At 44.8% G+C, this 19593-nt stretch overlaps 1 protein-coding gene across 2 annotated transcripts in view; it reads left to right on the top strand.

Annotated features, from left to right (window-relative positions):
* Positions 1 to 19593, top strand: part of VWA8 (von Willebrand factor A domain containing 8) — a 401096-nt gene that overhangs the window by 369645 nt on the left and 11858 nt on the right. For both annotated transcript variants that reach the window (XM_027557142.1, XM_027557141.1), the window contains exon 42: positions 1685 to 1843. In XM_027557142.1, the coding sequence (XP_027412943.1) occupies positions 1685 to 1843 (159 nt within the window). The remainder of the gene's footprint in view (positions 1 to 1684; positions 1844 to 19593) is intronic.

The following is a 19593-nucleotide window of genomic DNA, read 5'->3' as shown; positions in this document are numbered from 1 at the left end:
AGTAGGTGAGTCTCTTAGAGGGCTCTGGACTTTGAAAATCCTCGAATAACTGGAATTGCTGAGCAGCCACTGAGACCTGGGGGGTCGGTGGGGTGGAGGGGGCCATGCTGGTATGAGCCAGTGGCCGCTTTCTTCACGGACTCACTGTGGGCCACCACTGTGCTTAAATACATCTGAAAGTGTGGGTCGTCATGGCAGCACGAGGCACTGTAGGCAGTGCCTGACGCAGGCAGAGTCAACGAGCTTTTCAGAAGTACACTGAATCTGTCTCCAACCAGTACACTCCAGAACCCACAGCATTTTCTTCAAATGACTAACTTTGCTCATTCGTTTTCATACATGTCACCGAGTGTATGGTAACCGAATAATCTGGAATTTTTCTCCTTTTTCTCTTGTAAGTAAATCTGACAAGCATACTTTTGTTTTTCTTTCTGCACATCGGCAGGCCTGGGTCCAAAACCAAACTGAAACTCCTAAGCGTTTCACATTTTAATTGATGGTTCTTGCTGACCTGTAGTTCGATGCCACGTTCATGCCTTTAATGCCAGGAAAAGTAAAAAGAAGCAGTAATTCAGTCACTGGAAGGAGTAGAAAACTGAAAGCTTCCTAAAGACAAAAGACAGGAAGAGAGTTTTTCCTTCACTTCTTTGCAAGAGGCCCCTGCCCCTCACATCCCTGATTTTAGGAATCTGACATTTCTTACTGACCATGTGGAAGTGATTTTCAGGTCACCACACAACAGGTAAAATCGCTGTGGGCTGCCAGAATAGCTCCATCTTCCTAGAGAAACTGGTTCTAAAGCTTAATGGGAAAATGACACATTGGGGTTTATATTCTTTCCTGATTATTGTTTTTAAGATGGCATCAGTCTCATTAAGGAAGTCTTACTGGACTAGGTTGGTCCTCCAAAGGACCATATTCCAAAGGAAAATCCTCCCCCGTGTGGCCCCAACTACCAACACAAATCTGAAGCTCCATTTACTGAAATTCTGTAGATCAGCAGTCCCCAACTTTTTGGGCACCGGGGACAGGTTTCATGGAAGACAATTTTTCCACGGACCAGGCAGGGTTGGTGGGGGGGATGGTCTCGGGATGATTCAAACACATTTTGTTTATAGTGCGCTTTATTGATATTTCTATTATTATTACATTGTGATTAAATGATGAAATAATTGTTATTGTTGAGTCGCTAAGTCGTGTCTGACTCTCTGCTACACCATAGACTGCAGCACACCAGGCTTCCCTGTCTTCCACTATCTCCCGGAGTTTGCTTAAGCTCATGTCCATTGAGTCAGTGATACCGTCCAACCATCTCATCTTCAGAATGAGATTATTAGGCATTAGATTCTCATAAAGAGTATGCAGCCTAGATTCCTCACATGCGCAGTTCACAGTAGGGTTTGTGCTCCTATGAGAATCTCATGTCGCCGCTGATCTGACATAAGGCAGAGCTTGGGAGGTAATATGATTGACGGGGAGCCTGCCACTCACCTGCTGTGCGACCCGATTCCCAACAGTAGCAACCCATGCCTCCCCACCTGCCAGGACAGCCTTGTGCAGGGCGCAGCCTACAGCTGACCTACCTACCTGGCCGCTGGCATTCTGGGACTGGCGTGAGACCCCTCAGAACAGCAGCCAGTGATGGTTTCTGGTTCTCAAGGCCTTTCTGTCATCCCTCCCTCAGATGGGCAGCCCCCAACAGAAACCCAAGCGCCTGCGCCTGGTAGTAGACGTGTCGGGCAGCATGTACCGCTTCAACGGGGTGGATGGCCGGCTCGAGCGCTCGATGGAAGCTGTGTGCATGGTCATGGAGGCCTTCGAGAACTATGAGGAGAAGTTTAAGGTAATGGCGTGAACTGTGGAGGGTGAGAGGCACCCCAGACCCCATCTGCCCAGAAGTCGCCCCGAGTCAGGACATGAGGCTGGCTGGGGGGTGCTCACCTGGAGCAGACAGGGTCTTCATCTTCTCATCACCCCATCTGTCAGCACCGAGAAAGGGAGCCTTCTGTTTCATCTGCTCTAATAATCAGAAAATGATAAGACCGTGACCTAAAGACCAGTAGCTACAGAAGAAAGCACTGCCCTTGACAAGTTGTGCGATGTTGTGGTGTTGCCGTTGTTGTTGTTTCGTGTCAGATTCTTTTGGCACCCTCTGGACTAGAGCCCGCCATGCTCCTCTGTCCATGGGATTTCCCAGGCAAGAATACTGAAGCAGGTTGCCATTTCCTTCTCCAGGGGATCTTCCCAACCGAGGGATGGAACCTGCGTCTCCTGCATCGGCAGGCGGATTCTTTACCGCTGAGCCACCCAGGAAGCCGCACGTTGGAGTGGGGTGGGGAGGGGCAGAAACAGGCAGATAGAAGCACGGCAGGCGTCTCCCCAGGTTTCTCAGGGCCACCATCCCCACCCCAGCACCCCTCACCCACCCATCCATGCCTGCTGCATCACCAACCAGGTCGCCTATCACGGTTCTCAGCGTTGCCTTGCCTTGGCTCACAGGGAGGGTCACACAGCTGACGGCGAAGGTGCTTGCCTTGGGAGAAATGATCCCCTTTCAGTGATATCCCTTTTGTCATCGCTGAGTTTGCTTTGCCTCCTCCTTCAGAGACCTGAGCTCTGAGAAGGGCACCTGTACTCCTGGCTTTGACCAGAGCAAATAACCTGAACACGGTGCTGAGTAATTATTATCAGCAGTTCAGTTGAGAGGAGCAATATATGTGCAGCCATGGGTCACGGGTACTCAGTCTATCCTAAATATTCTCAACCGCATTGGGGATCAAACACGTCCTTCAGAAACAGCCCATCTCCCGTGACTTAGCTTGACATTCCGCCTGCACCTGGGGATTACTGTGCTGAGCCATGTCCGTGTGTTGTGATGGATACAGCAAGAAGCAGACTGAAACCCGCCGCTTCGTTGACTTTGGGTCCCCTTTCGAGGCTGCGAGGCTCCCAGAGTCCCTTGTGTGAAGCTCTGTGTGAATCCTTTTACGATGAAGGGATAAGCGTCCATGTCCTGCAAACATGAGTGGGATGTGGGCCCTTGCCATGGGGAGCAGCTCTGTCTCCCTGAGGAGCTGGAACACACTGCCCCTGGTGACCAGTGAGCACCACGGGGCTGCCCCAGACCCCTCCTGGGTTCAGTTGCCAGGAGTCTCTGTGCCACGATCCGAGCACGGCCAGGCCGGCCCTGTTCTGCCTTATGGCTCCCAGACGAGTGTTCAGCGCTTTCTCTCCTTGGCCCTCCCTCCCTTCAAATGAGTTTTTCTTCATTTTGATTTTTTTTTTACTTTTCTGTGTTTTCTTAAAATGTTTTATTGAAGTACAGTTGAGTACGAGACAGCAAAAGAGACACTGATGTATAGAACAGTCTTATGGACTCTGTGGGAGAGGGAGAGGGTGGGAAGATTTGGGAGAATGGCAATGAAACATGTAAAATATCATGTAGGAAACGAGTTGCCAGTCCAGGTTCGATGCATGATGCTGGATGCTGGGGGCTGGTGCACTGGGACGGCCCAGAGGGATGGTATGGGGAGGGAGGAGGGAGGAGGGTTCGGGATGGGGAGCACATGTATACCTGTGGCGGATTCATTTTGATATTTGGCAAAACTAATACAATTATGTAAAGTTTAAAAAATAAAATAAAATTAGAGAAAAAAAAAATAATAGGTAATATATTGCATTCTTATAATAGAAAGATGGATATTATATTAAGTTAAAAAGGTGACTTGTCAATGCCGTGCTCTTATGTCAAGGAAAGAAATAAAATATTAGTGAAAAAATAAATAAATAAATAAATAAAATAAAATAAAATATCATGTTAGTTTCAGGTGTGCAGCAAAGTGATTCATATATATATATATATATTCTTTTTCATATTCTTTTCCGTTATAGGTTATTACATGATACTGAGTGTAGTTCCCTGTTTTATACAGTAGGTCCTTGTTGCTTATCTATTTTATATATAGTGGTGTGTGTATGTTAATCCCATCCTCCTAATGTACTCCTCCCCTCATCCCTTTCCCCTCATAAGTTTGTATTCTGTGTGTATAACTCTCTTTCTGTTTTGGAAATAAGTTCATTTGGGTTTTTTTTTTCTTTTTTAGATTCTGCATATAAGTGTTCTCGTATGATATTTGTCTTTGTCTGGCTTACTTCACTTAGTACAATAATTTCTAGGTCCATTCATGTTGTTGCAAAAGGCATTATTTCATTCTTTTATGACTGAGTAATATTCCACTGTGTATGTACTTTTTTATGTCATATGGGTTTAACATTTTTAAGTAATTTAGGTCTTTGCTAGTATAAGATGGAGCATAATTCTTCAATCACGTGGACCACTGTGTTGAAGTAGATGGTTAGACATCCATTGTATCAGCATAAATCCCACCCATGTTTTAAAACCTTGGGTTCTGTGAATAATTAGATCAGCCCATTCACTTCCCTTGTGGATCTTAAAGCCCAGGGTACCTCAGCTCCCTTTGAGCTCCCTTTGAGTTACATGAAGATTTTAACCCCTCATAGACCACAGCAAACATTCCACAGTTAAAACTGGCATATTCATATATGTGGTGCGTGCATGCTCAGTCGTGTCCGACTCTTTACGACCCTGTGGACTAGCCCACGCGGTTCCTCTAGTCCGTGGGATTTTCCAGGCAAGAAGCAAGAATACTGGAGTGGGTTTTCATTTCCTTCTCCAGGGGATCTTCTGGACCCAAGGATCAAACTGGGGTTGCTGACAATTCCTGTCTTGGCAGGAAGATTCTTTTTGCCACTGAGCCACATGGGAAGCCCAGAGTTATCTAGATATTCATAGTTACCTAGAAAAAATTTTTCCATTAGAAAGAGGATTTCTATGTCTATGAGAATGGAACTGTTCTGTATGTGAAGCTACTTCTTGCAGATTTTTAGAAAGATTCAGTAGAAGTTCAGCAAGAAATGGACTGACAGAGTTCCCCAGGACTGGGTAAAGGTTGAGACAGAAGGCAGGAAGTGACCAAGCTAACAGGGAGGGAGCGTGTTGGACATTTCACTGCATCGCACATGCGGAATATATGGAGAGATTTGTGTTTGTCTAATTCTCACCGTTAAAAGTCTGTAATCTGGAAGAACAATTAGCCAAACTGGACATGTTGTACAAAAAAAGAAATAATATCAAAGAAACAAGCATTCACAAGATCTTGTTTTGTTTTGTTTCTGATTGACAATTAGAAAACAAATTGTTGGCACATGACCTGCTGAATTTCAGCTAAATTCAACAAAATTACAAGCGCTGATTGAGCACTTGCTAAGAGCAGTGGTCTTTCAGGTACAGCGTTGCCTGCCAACCTTGAGCTTGTAACCTTTCAAGGAAGACCTATAAAAATTAATTCTGATAGATGACTCCACAGAGGCATGCAGTAATAAAGACACAGCACAGCACACCTCTCCAGACACCCGCCTTTGGGGAACCATCCCCAAAGTAGTATTTTGCTCACAGTCTCTCTCTTTTTTTTTTTTAGGGCTTTTCCCACCTTTTTTCTTTTTATTATTTGAAAAAAATTTATTGGGGCATAGTTTCTTTACAATGTTGTGTTCATTTCTACTGTACAGCAAAGTGATCAGCTATCTGTATACACATATCCCCTCTTTCGGCTTTCCTTCCTATTTAGATCACCACAGAGCACTGAGCAGAGCATCTGTGCTATACGCTGGGTTCTCATTAGTTATCTATTTCACGTGTGCTTGCTAAGTCACTTCAGCCATGTTCAACTCTTTGTGACCCCGTGGACCATCGCATGCCAGGCTCCTTTCTCCATGGAATCCTCCAGGCAAGAATCCTGGAGTGGGTATCCATTTCCTTCTCCAGGTGATCGCCTTGATCCAGGGGTGGAACTCGCATCTCCTATGTCTCCTGCATTGGCAGGTGGGCTCTTCGCCACTAGGGCCACCGAAGCCCAGATAGATGATAATAAATAAGGAAACAAAGAACTCTTTCTTTGGAACAAAAAAGTATGATAAGGAACTGATAAGGAACAGAAAAGTATGGGATCTTCTAACTGGTTTCTTAGTGCTTGGGCATGGAGGAAACACTCAGAGGGTGGGAAGTGGTTCAAAATACAGAGCCCTTTCTTCTTCCATTGAGCATCAGAGCTGCAGTGAGCCACCCTTACTGACAAGAGTATCAATAGTGTAGGGGCTGCCCAGGTGACTCAGTGGTAAAAGAAACTGCCCTTCAATGCAAGAGCCACAGGAGTTGGATCCTGGGTCAGGATGATGCCCTGAAGGAAGAAATGACAACCTACCCCAGTATTCTTGCCTGGAAGGCTCCTCTGTAGTCCATGGGGTCGCAAAGAGTCGGACACGATGAGCACAGACACATGTCAATAGTGCGCACACGTCAATCCCAATCTGCCAGTTCATCTCCTCCCCCACTTCCCCTTTTGGTATCCCTATGTTTGTTCTCTACGTCCGTGTCTCTATTTCTGCTCTGTAAATAAGATCACCTATGCCAGTCTTTTCAGATTCCACATATATGTGTTAATATACGGTACTTGTGAGGGTCTCTTCAATTGCCCCAACACTGTAAAGAATTTCCTCATTTTTTTAATCTGTGAAACTACAGAAATATTGAGAAGGTAACATAGTTATATTTGACTTTCTAAACATTTTTATTGAAATATACTTGATTTACTGACAAATCCAGGTGAAATTACAGGAAGACACTGAGATACAATAAAGGTCTTTCAGGGCTCGAAGCTTCATCGTGTTTTATGCTATTTGATTTTTAACAGGAAGTACTTTAACGGTTTTGATTTTGTGCATTTTCTTTTATACCCCTCACATTTACTACATCTAGTTCCTGCAGATGTCTTTTTAAGAGCACAGAAAGTCTTACGAAACTAGAAGGATTAAAGTCTTCACAACAGGAGAAAATCCTTACGATTTCACAAGATGAGCTCCCTGAGGAGAAGTGGTCCTTCACTGGGCGTCTGGAGGGAGGGGGAGGGAAGTCAGGATGCGGAGGACTTCCGGTCCTGCGCCTGCAGACTCCTCACTGTGACCCTGCCCTTTAGAGCTGCGGTCACCTCACAGTTCACTCCCTCCAGTTTCCTCATTCCTCAGACCGGAAACCAAGACTCAGAGACTTTACGGGCTTGGCCCAGAGGCGGAAGGCTAGACTAGCCCAGGACGCTTCTCTTTGTTTTCCCTGTTTTGTTTTGTTTTTAAACTTTTCCCCTTTATTTCCAAATTTGTTTATTTTGAAAAAGGTTTCATCTACAAGAAAGTTGAAAGAACTGTAAGATGACCACCCGTGTGCCTTTGCTTAGATTCACCAAGTGATCCCTTTTTCCCTCATCCGCTTTATGTTCCTCTCTGAATATATCCTCTCTGATGCATTGGAAAGTAAGTCCTGTCATACTTCTTTATCTCTAAATACTTTACTATACTTCTGCTAAGAGTCAAGACATTCCCTAATATGATCTCAATATCATTATTACTTCTAAGAAAATCATCAATAATTTCATCATACTTATAATATGCAATCCATGTCTTTATTTATGCTTTGTAAATAAGATCATCTATACCAGTGTTTTCAGATTCCACATGTATGGGTTAATATATCATACTTGTTTTTCACTCTCTGACTTACTTCACTCTAGACGAGTCTCTAGGTCCATTCTCGTCTACAAATGACCCAGTTTCGTTCCTTTTTATGGCTGAGTAATATTCTATTGTAAACACAGAGGTAGAGGACAGGTGTGTGGATACTGAGGAGGGAGGGGGGATGAGTTGGGAGATTAGGATTAATATATATCCACTATTGATACTGTGTATAAAATAGAGACTAACAGGAACCTACTGGACAGCACAGGGAGCTCTACTCAGTGTTCCTTGGTGGCCTAGACAAGAAGGAATCCAAAGCAGAGGGGACACATGGAAACATGGGGCTGATCCGCTTTGTTGTGCAGCAGAAACTAGCACAGTGCTGCTGCTGCTGCTGCTGCTAAGTCGCTTCAGTCGTGTCCAACTCTGTTCGACCCCATAGACGGCAGCCCACTAGGCTCCTCCGTCCATGGGATTTTCCAGGCAAAAGTACTGGAGTTGGGTGCCATCGCCTGAGTGTTACTACACTCCAGTATATATTTTTTAATTATTCAGCCCTGTTCACTTTCCCCAACTATCCCAATGGTTGCCCTCCCTCCTGGGCTATGGAATATAAACCATCCCAATAGTTACTAACTATCTTTCTCAATCTGGGATTCAGTCGCAGTCCCCGCCTCATTTTTCGTGCCTGTCTTGTTAGCCCCTGGTAACCTGGGCCACTGCCTTTCCTGCCGCTGTCCTTTTCCTTTTCGTGATGGCCACTCTCTAGGGACTCCAGATCATCTGTCCGGTAGAATATCCTGGATCTGTCGGCTACTTTATCTTGGTGTCATGTACCTCGTCCCAATAGCCTCTATTCTCCAGAACTCCTGACAGGCTTCCCCCCACAGTGGGTACACTGGAGACACTGTGTATAGCCTCCCCACCACCCCTGCCAGCATAACCAGGGTGCGAGTATCCACAGCTGCCCAGGCTCTGCTGGCACTCACCAGGCCTCCTTTGAAGAAGGCAAGCAGGTGGCGGGATGGAGCCTACATGCATTCTGCAAGACCTTTCTCCGTGTATTATGAACTATGTTGAGATACAAGTAATGGGAGCACATAGTACGCTGTGTAAAAAGCACAAAAGAAGTCAGGGTGAAGAATGAGCCTTTGCTCCCCTCTCTCAGCTCCCAGTTACCCTCCCTGCCAGTGGCCACAGTGGGCAGATTTTTTTTTTTTTTTTGGTACCTTCTCAGAGACATCTGATACATATACATCAAGTGACAGAGTCCCGTTCACTCGGTTCTGTATCTTTCTGAGGGGAGAAGAAGAGCCTCTTGATGAAAGTGAAAGAGGAGAGTGAAAAAGTTGGCTTAAAACTCAACATTCAGAAAACTAAGATCATGGCATCTGATCCCATCACTTAATGGCAAACAGCAAGAGACTTTATTTTTGGAGGCTCCAAAATCACTGCAGATGGTGGCTGCAGCCATGAAATTAAAAGACGCTTGCTCCTTGGAAGAAAAGCTATGACCAACCTAGACAGCATATTAAAAAGCAAAGACATTACTTTGCCAACAAACGTCCATCTAGTCAAAGCTATGGGTTTTCCAGTAGTCATATATGGATGTGAGAGTTGGACCATAAAGAAACCTTAGTGCCGAAGAACTGATGCTTTTGAACTATGGTGTTGAAGAAGACTCTTGAGAGTCCCTTGGACTGCAAGGAGATCCAAGCAGTCCATCCTAAAGGAAATCAGTCCTGAATATTCATTGGAAGGACTGATGCTGAAGCTGAAACTCCAATACTTTGGCCACCTGATGCGAAGAGCTGACTCATTGGAAAAGACCCTGATGCTGGAAAAGATTGAAGGCAGGAGGAGAAGGGAACGACAGAGGATGAGATGGTTGGATGGCATCACTGACTCAATAGACATGAATTTGAGCGAGCTTTGGGAGTTGGTGATGGACAGGGAAGCCTGACATGCTATAGTCCATGGGGTGGCAAAGAGTCAGACATGACTGAGCAACTGAACTGAACTGAGAAGACCATTTTTAAAGTTTTTATTGAATTTGTTACAATGTTGGTTCTGTTTTATGTTTTGGTTTTTCGGCCAGGAGGCATGTGGGATTTTAGCTCCCCAACCAGGGATCGAACCTGCACCCCCTGCATTGGAAGGCATAGTCTTAACCACTGGACAGCCAGGGAAGTCCATGTTCTGTATCTTTATACTATGTGATCATATCCAGCTCATTTAATCTCTCTGTACTTTGATGTTCTCTTCTCTGAAGGAAACATAAGGACTAGGAATAAGTAATGAAAGTGTGTCACTTAACAAATATAAAATGAGGCATGAGCAAATGACAGTTTTAGGAGTTCCTAGTGAAAATTATATATTCCATAGCCCAGGATGGCATTGCATGTGCTGTCATATGTTAGGAATTCAGCAGCATATGCTGAGCCTCCCTACTCCCCAGTTCCAGAAAGTTCTTTATGTTGTCTTCCTGCAGTTATACCTCCGTTGTAAGGCTCTCTAGTCTGTGTTTGCTTTAAAAACTTTGGAAGCCACTGGCCTGGCTCAGGGATCTGGACTCTTCCCACAGCCTCTCTCTTGGCCTCTGCTGTGTGTTTTCTTTGTCTTGGGCTCAGCTCCTGGGCTCTGGGTCATTAGAGTCCAAATCCAAGTTGAAGCTGGGCTCAAACAATAAAGAATCTGCCTGAAATGCAGCAGACCCAGGTTCGATCCCTGGGTTGGAAGATCCCCTGGAGGAGCTGGCAACCCACTCCAGGATTCTTGCCTGGAGAATCCCATGGACAGGGGAGCCTGGCGGGATACAGTCTTGGGGTCTTGACAAGTCAGACATGACTGAGCAACTAACACTTCACTTTCCACTTTTATTGCAGCTTAGCAAAATCCATAAGTAAGAATTACTGAGAAGGAAAGGACCTTTGAGCAAGGATGTCTGAAAAGAAAAAGTAATTCAGTGGCAGAGTTCAGTTATTCTCAGGAACCACTGAAGTAGGCTTAAGACAGGAGCAACATTATTTGCTAATAATCAGCATGCTACTACTAAGTCACTTCAGTCATGTCTGACTCTATGCAACCCCATGGACGTCAGCCCACCAGGCTCCCCCGCCCCTGGGATTCTCCAGGCAAGAACACTGGAGTGGGTTGCCATTGCCTTCTCCAATGCATGAAAGTGAAAAGTGAAAGTGAAGTCGCTCAGTCGTGTCTGACTCTTAGCGACTTCATGGACTGCAGCCCACCAGGCTCCTCCATCCATAGGATTTTCCAGGCAAGAGTACTGGAGTGGGGTGCCATTGCCTTCTCCGAATAATCAGCATAAAGTCTTCTAATCTTATAACCAGCAGAATTTTTAATGGTCACCTAGCACTTAAACATTGGCCTGAAAAGTAGGGAGCCATTTCATTTAAGTCAGGAAGCGTTTTTTTCCTTTACCTTCATTCCAGTTTGTTCCTCATGATTTCTCCAAGCTCTGGGAATATTTTCACTATAACCTTAAAGCAGATCACCTTTGCAAAAGCTCTTAATGCCTAATTTAATTTTTTTTTCCTTCAAAATATTCAGTAACACCAGAAGTTAGGTATTTCTCTACTGAGCACTCAAATAGTGACACCAGAAAATAAGCTGAATTATTGAGAAGTTGAACTTGGAAAAAACCTCTCAAATGTAGTGTTTCCGTGGAGACATATAAATCACTTCTAAGACTGTGGTTTCATCTTTCTTCTTTTGGCTGCGCCGCACAGCTCGTGGGATCTTAGTTCCCCGATCAGAGACTGAACTCAGGCCACGGCAGAGAAAGCGCCAAGTCCTCATCACTAGACCACCAGGGAGGCTCCCTAACAGAGTAGGAGGAGCCCCTGAGGATGTCGGAGGGCGAAGGTGTGTGGACGGCACCTTTTACCCCTTCCCCCTTCATCCCCAATTCCACCAAACCAATTCCACTTGTATTGATATTGTATGACGTTTCACAATCTGGGCTTTGTGCAGTATTTCATTTGGAGAAAGAATTCCACTGCTTTAAAATTTTTTAGAGTTAGAAAACCACTATTCTAGAGCCAACACTGGATCATTATTTCTTACAGATTCTGGAGGCATTCTTTTCGGGAATGAACAGTCATCCCCACCTAGACTTAGATGACTCACTCCCTTGGCAGGAGAAAACAGGCACAGGTGCCCCTGTAACTAAGTGAAGCAGACTTTCTCGTTCCATTTCTTGGGTGGGCCCCCAGAATTCTCACAGGGTCTTGGGAGCAGAGAGGATCTTGGAAATTGTTTTCACCAGCCTCTGTTTTAAGATGAGAAAATAAAAATCTACATCCCAAAGTCACACAGCTAAACCGTAAACAGCCAGGATGTCTGACTCCCACTTCATGGCCTTTTCTTCATTCACGTTTTATTCCTTGTTCTTGCAGCCATATTATTTCTGCCCAATCGGTATACTTGGAAAGCTGTAATTTAGGAGCAAATGAAATTAAAAGATGCTTACTCCTTGGAAGGAAAGTTATGACCAACCCAGATAGCATATTAAAAAGCAGAGACATTACTTTGCCAACAAAGGTCCGTCTAGTCAAGGCTATGGTTTTTCCAGTGGTCATGTATGCATGTGAGAGTTAGACTGTGAAGAAAGCTGAGCACCGAAGAAGTGATGCTTTGAACTGTGGTGTTGGAGAAGACTCCTGAGAATCCCTTGGACTGCAAGGAGATCCAACCAGACCATTCTGAAGGAGATCAGCCCTGGGTGTTCATCGGAGGGAATGATGCTCAAGCTGAAACTCCAGTGCTTTGGCCACCTCATGGGAAGAGTTGACTCATTGGAAAAGACTCTGATGCTGGGAGGGATTGGGGGCAGGAGGAAAAGGGGATGACAGAGGATGAGATGGCTGGATGGCATCACCGACTTGATGGACGTGAGTCTGAGTGAACTCTGGGAGATGGTGATGGACAGGGAGGCCTGGCGTGCTGCGATTCATGGGGTCGCAAAGAGTTGGACACGACTGAACTGAACTGAACTGAAGATCACTTAGAGTAGGAAATGGCAACTCACTTGAGTATTCTTTCCTGGAAATTTTCATGGACAGAGGAGCCTGGCAGGCTATAGTCCTTGGGATCACAAAGAGTTGAACATAACTGGGTACACACAAGATCACCCTGCTTTATATGATTGCTTGTTTGTTCGTTTCTCCACTGGAATATAAGCTCCATGACTACCCTGCTCCTCAGTGAAACTCCAGTCCCTATAACAAAGCTGGAACAGACTTAGGCGTTTAGAAACTATTTGATGAATGACTGAATAACTGAATAAATATAAGCTCATTGATATTTGCCTCTCTAGTGCATATGTACCATTTACATAAAGCACTCTTATCTTCTCCTCCATCACCCAAAGGAGGTGTAGGAGACATACTTTTCTCAAAGATATCTTGGTCAGAAAGATGTGGAAAGGTGTGACTCAAACCAGCACCTGCTGGGAAAATTCCTTCTATCAAAAACTTAGTTCAGCATCTATCACTCTCCTTTTTTTAATATCTCAGGCATGTTTCACACATTTAGAAAGAGAAATCAATCATCTTATCAGCTCAGGCTTTGGATAAAATCTTTTTTTTTTTTGGCTGTACCATGCAGCTTGCAGAATCTTAGCTCCTCAACCAGAGATTGAACCCAGGCCCATGGCAGTGGAAGCTCTGAGTCCTAACCACTGGAGCACCAAAGAATTCCCAAATGGACTTTTTTTCTTCTTATTTATTTATTTTTTTTGTCCACACCACATAGCTTGAGGGATTTTAGTTCCGTGACCAGGGATCAAGCCCTGGCAGTGGAAGCACAGAGTCCCAACCACTGGGCCACCAGGGAATTTCCTGAATACATTCTTGCTGCTGCTTGGAAGTAAAAGTGAAGAAGGGTATACAGACTTCTCTAAGTCCATTCAGAGTTAAACAAGAATTCAGAATGGACTCAATCATAGATGTGAAAGTTCAAAAATCCTAGGTAAAGACTGGGACAGGCTAGAGGGGCGGGGCAGTAGTTAGGGAAAGGTTGTTTCTCTTCAGTAAAAGCATTGGACTTAGAGTGCCCGGATTCAGATTCCACCTCCGCCACCACTAGATCTCTGACCTTAAGAAAGCCTGTTAATCTCTCTGAGCATCAATTTTTTTAATTTGGGAAATGATATTAAGAACACCAATCACAAAGGTGTGGAGAAAATCAGAATGAAATGAGATAGACAGAAGCACTTTGTAAACCATAATGTTGACATTATACTCACTAAATGTATTGTCCTAGCCTTTCAATGACCCTCTGAGATTAGGTGAAACAGAGATCATCCCTACTAGTCAGAGAGGCTCAGTGGTTTACAGGCACACAGGGTTAGAGGTCATCTAAGCCAGCATTATTTGTAATGTGGAAATAAGATTTGGAGGGGTTAAGTGACTCACCTAAGATCACAAAGCTTGTTAAAGTTGGAGCTAAGGCTAGAGTCTGTGACCTCCAGAACATCATTCTCTTTACACTGACTTCTCTATGAAAAGCTTAGCAGTAACTGATACTGTAGATCATTGTCTACACCCTAGAGTTCTGTTGGCACATCTCTTGACCTTTTTAATTATATTTATTGTCTAATCCTTGGCTGGTTGCCTGTCAGCAGTCCTACCTGAGAATGGTGTATTTGTAGGTCCAGAAGGAGATTAGAATTTCACATATTATCAGATCTCCAAAATAGCCTCAAATGATTGTCTCTTGCTACTTAAAATATAGAGATATGTGCTTAGTCACTTAGTCATGTCCGACTCTTTGTGACACTGTGGGCTGTAGGCCGATAGGCTCCTCTGTGTGTAGGGATTCTCCAGCAAGAATACTAGAGTCGGTTGCCATGCCCTCCTCCAGGGGATCTTCCCAACCCAGGGATTGAACCCAGATCTCCCCCATTGCAGGCAGATTCTTTACCACCTGAGCCACCAGGGAAGCCCAACAGGTATAATAAAGCACAGTTTCTCCTAAAGTTAGCAAATGATTATCCTTCCCAAAAGAAATTTAAACACAAACCTTATTCATAAAAATGCTAGTAGCTCCTTGTTGGAAATAAAGCTTTTCTTTGCCATCTAAATATTATATTATAAATCATCCTTCTAATCTGATGATAAATTTTTGTGTCTTGGACCGAAACTCAGCATTTGTTTTCATTTTTTTCCTGGCATTCTCTGAACAAATGAGATTTGCAAAAGAAAATATAGCAAAAGGGTATTTAAACAAGTTTCTAAAGCAAAAAAAGTATTAAAATCGGTCCTCTCTAGTTAAGACTTTTCTTTACTGCTGTGGTTTAATGTTTATGTTGGATGTTAAATGCAGGACTCCGCAGAGATTTAAGGGAGGCTCGGAAAAGTGGAGAAATCATGATCACAAAAATTTTGAACTACTTAGAAAAAGTTGTGGTCTAAATGTTAGGCAGAAAAACAGAAAGAAAATAAATGTTAGACGGTCGACAGCAACAATGAGGTCCTTGTTTAGTGAGGTCTATGAGTCCTGCCTGGAAGCCGGTGTGAGACCCTGTCTGTCCCGACGAGCGACGGACTGGGTAAGTGGCAGAATCAGGCGGTAGAAACGGATGAGTTCTTATACTTTTTCCTTTCACCCAGACGATTTTGAGGATTAGCAAATTACTCTCTATAAAGTGTGTTGGGATCCTTGGAGAGCAGATCCCAGATAATTACGACATAGAAAGATGGTTTTTCATGGAAGCTTAACATGATCCCCAGTAACGCCAGTGAATGCTTCACATTTGGATGTACTTTGAATTCCTCTCAAGCATTTTATTTACTTTGGACCCAGAAGAATCCCCAAGCCCGTTTGGAAGATGAGAACCAGAGCCTGCAAGCTATTTTAAAAGCCTCATCCTGTCCTTTAGGCGTGTCTTCTCAGCCTTTGTAATACCAGCTAGACACAGGCAAAGGCAGCCCTTTCTGCAAACTGCACTTTCCTTACTGCGAATAAAGGGAGGGAGGGAGGAGGGAGGAAGGTGTGCAGCTCACCTGTCTATCTCATTTACCTGAAAAAGTATAGAATGCTTTTTTTCTCCTGGGCAGATAATTAAGTGATAGATCTATCAAATGATAGACTGTTTTGTGACTAAATGTTTGTGGAGGTTCAGTCAATCAGTATCTGTTTTTGTTAAGAAACATCCAACAATTCATTTGACTACTATTTTTTTTTTATAGTTTTTTAAATTTTTTTGTTTGTTTTTCTTTTGGCTGCACTGGGTCTTCGTTGTTCTGCAGGCTTTTTCCCGTTGCGAAGAGCAGGGACTGCGCTCTAGTTGCAGTCCCAGGACTTCTCATTATGATGGCCTCCCTTGCTGTGAGCCAGGCTCCGGGGCGCTCAGGCCTCAGTAGCTGCAGCTCTCGGGGTCAGTAGTTGTGGCTTGTAGTCTCCGAGCACAGACTCAGGAGTTGTGACACAGGGGCTTAATTGCTCCAGGGCACGTGGGATCTTCCGGGGCCTGGGACCCAACCTGTGTCCCCCTGCATCAGCAGGCGGATTCTTTACCCTTGAGTCGCCAGGGAAGCCTGACTACTATTTGTTTAATAATTAACTAGCAAGTTTTTCCCTTCCAGTGACCAGTTGTGGCAACCCTGTAAGCAGACCACATGGTCAAATAGTTATTTATATAGTATCGCCCATCGTCATCTGGTCAGTAAGATATTTAACCATCAGTTAAAAGGAGAAGAAAAAGTCAAATATGTATTTATAGCCCTCTCATCTGAGCCAAATAAGAGAAACTTACTTCTGCTTCGAGGAACTGATCTTACCCCGTCACGTGTAAGATTCCCGTTTTAACAGATTACTTCACAGCCCCATGATGAGAGCAGTTTGCCTGGCCAGCGGTGGTTTAGTCGCTCAGCTGTGTCTGACTCTTGTGATCCGATGGACTGCAGCCGGTCAGACTCCTCTGTCCATGGGATGTTCCAGGCAAGAGTACTGCTGTGGTCGCCATTGTTCTCCATTTAGAGCAGTTGCTGCCGTGACCATCGTCAGTCAGTCTGGACGGGGCCTGGCGCTTGCGTCCCTGGAGGAATTGTGCAGGTTTTCTCCACATCTAGGCCAGTCCTCGTGCTGAGCTCTTGGTGACCGTGGTCAGGCATATACTGAAGCCAGCACTCCATCGTCCAGGGCTGTGCTGCCTTTAGGTTTTAAATTTTGCCACCTTTTCACAACAATGACAGCAAACTAGATACAGAGATTTTTTTTTTTTTCATATATGGAATTTGTTATATCCCTGGAAAGCGTTCCTTACCAAGCTTTTTTAGTGGATCGGCAAATTTCCCCCAATATTCTTTCATATCATCCTTTGTATTTTTAATAAAACACTCTAAAATCAGGCACAGACTAATGTCCCGCCCTGGCCCTCCTCTGAGCATGCCCTTCCATTGAGGGAAGAGTCCGTGGGGCCAGTGGAGCAAGCCCACTTAGATTCTGTGTCTAGAACCTACTCCCAGTTCCTGGGATCCCCAGCTGTCTTGCTCCGGTGACCCCAAGTCTGTTTCTTGGGCGTCTTTCTTAGGTCCATCTTCCTGGGCCAGACTGGCCAACGGTGTGCACAGCCAGCACTGTGAGGACAGAAAAGTGTGATGGCGTGTGGACACGAGGACCGGGTGTCCACACACGTGCCTGTGAGCCCCTCGAGGTGGGGACAGAGCCAGCTACAGAGAGAAGGACGTGGGCTGCAAGCCAGGGGCCAGTCCTGCCCACACCGCCGTGTTCTAGCACGGAGCTTTGAGAATCCAAGTGTTCGGAATTTGACCCTGGCTTTCCAGGTCATTATAATGTCTATTTATCAAAGTAGAGGAAGAACATACTTTATTTAGCAATTTTCAGCCTGATTTATGGGCTTCCCTGGTGGTTCAGACGGTAAAGAATCTGCCTGTGATACAGGAGACCATGATTTATAGCTTTTAAATAGACATCCTATATGGGCCTTCATTTGTCCACTTATCCCTTCAATTGTATACTTGTCTCTGTCCACTCTTATCCTCTCTGCCTTGCTTTTAGTCTCAGGAAAAACGTGTCCTTCCCCTCTCTCCAAACTTGGCCCTCTGACCGTGACCCTGATCTCTCCCCACCGCCTCCTTTCTTGTTGTTGGTCAGTCGCTCCATCATGTCTGACTCTGCAACCACATGAACGGCAGCACGCCAGACTTCTTTGTCCTTCATTATGCTTAAACTCACAGCCATCGAGTCGGTGATGCCATCCAACCATCTCATCCTCTGTCACCCCCTTCTCCTCCTGCCCTCAATCTTTCCCAGCATCAGGGTCTTTTCCAATGAGTCGTCTCCTCTCTTTATAGCCAATGAGGTGCCAATGAAATGTAGGCACCTCTCCCCAAACACCTGTCTAGATGCTGTTCTATTTTTGTCTCATACCACAAACCTTTTACTGAAATTGTGCCCCTGAAGGCCTCCAATGATTCTCTGCGCAGGGGTCATTAGTCACCCTGCTTCTGGCTGGCCGTGGTGAATGTCACTCAGCACAGTTGCACAGCCGCTTCTGAGCCATGCACACTGATTTCCAGGGCCATTCTGGGTACTCTGCATCCGCCACTTCTCTTTCACATCTTCTTCACTCCACCCTGGGTCTTTCTTCCACCTCAACGAGGAGGGTGCCCCCCAAGACTTGGTTGGGGCCCTCTGCTCTTCTCTCTCTGTGTAGTCACCCTTGAGAGTCACACTGACCCCTCCTGAGGGTGACAGCCACATCGCAGACGACAAGAAATAGGTTTCTTCTCTGATGTCTCCCAAATGCACAGTTCCAGCATGTCTAGAATAGAACTCATCTTCCCCCTGTAACCTGACTGCCTTCTGACTCCTTATTTTTGCATAAAAATTATTTCAACAGAGAATGTTCTACTTTTCATTTTAAATGCCATGATTTCAGTTATGTTATGGGTTGTTTTTGTCAGCTAGCTTGGGTTAACCACCATGTATCACATGAGTGCTGGGAGGAAAAAAAATGCATTCCAGCTTCTAAAGAATTTATTTGTGAAAGAATGTAGCGCACATGGGAAAGGAAAGCTTCTTAATTTCCAAACTTGATTGCAAACTCTCTCAAAGCATTTCAACAATAAATACACCAGGCCTACTCGTAGATAATAAAATGTGTTAAGATGAATAAGATACAGCCTTGCCCTCAAAAAACTCACCGGATATAAAAGAATAGACATGAAAGAAATCATTGCATTCCCCTCAACACCTTAGGACTTCCCTCAATGCAGGAGACCCGGGTTTGGTCCCTGGATCGGAAAGATCCCCTGGAGAAGGAAATGACAACCCACTCCAGTATTCTAGCGTGGAGAATCTCATGGACAGAGGAGCCTGGTGGGCTACAGTCCAAGGGGTCACAAAGAGTCAGACGTGACTGAGCTACTAACACTTTCAACACCTTAAGTGGTGTTTTGCATGTGGTAGGTGTTCAAAAGACAGCTATTGACTGATGGTGACTAGATAGTAGTGATTCTTAAGTATTTTGACCCATAGCATTCCAGGATCTTTCCAACCCAGGGATCGAATCTGGGTCTCCTGCATTGCAGGCTTTACCATCTGAGCCACCAGGGAAGCCCGTAGCACTCCAAGGAATCCCTAAGATATTTGGCCCAGATCCATACCCAGAATTTTCTTTTCAGATCCCCCAGTTGCTCAAATACCCTGAGGTCTATTCCAATCCTTATATCAGTATCACAAAAAACTCTTAGAGGAAAATGAGAGGAGAAAGGGAATTTAGGGGCAAACCCCACAATTGGAGAGAACCACCTTGCTCCAATTACAGTTGCCTCAAATCCCAAACTTCTTCCCAAATTCTGTAAAAATGCAGTACCCTGTCTCAATTCCAGCCTTTTCTCAACAGACAAGACTTTCTCTTGTGCATTGTGAGAGAGCAAATTTAAAAGGTATTTGCTAAACTGAAAAATCTCTGCCATGCACTATTAAATAGAAAAGCAGATTATAAAATCACACGGTCAG

The sequence above is a fragment of the Bos indicus x Bos taurus genome, chromosome 12, assembly GCF_003369695.1.
Source record: "Bos indicus x Bos taurus breed Angus x Brahman F1 hybrid chromosome 12, Bos_hybrid_MaternalHap_v2.0, whole genome shotgun sequence".
Lineage (NCBI taxonomy): Eukaryota > Metazoa > Chordata > Mammalia > Artiodactyla > Bovidae > Bos > Bos indicus x Bos taurus.
This window is presented reverse-complemented; position numbering and strand designations above follow the sequence as displayed.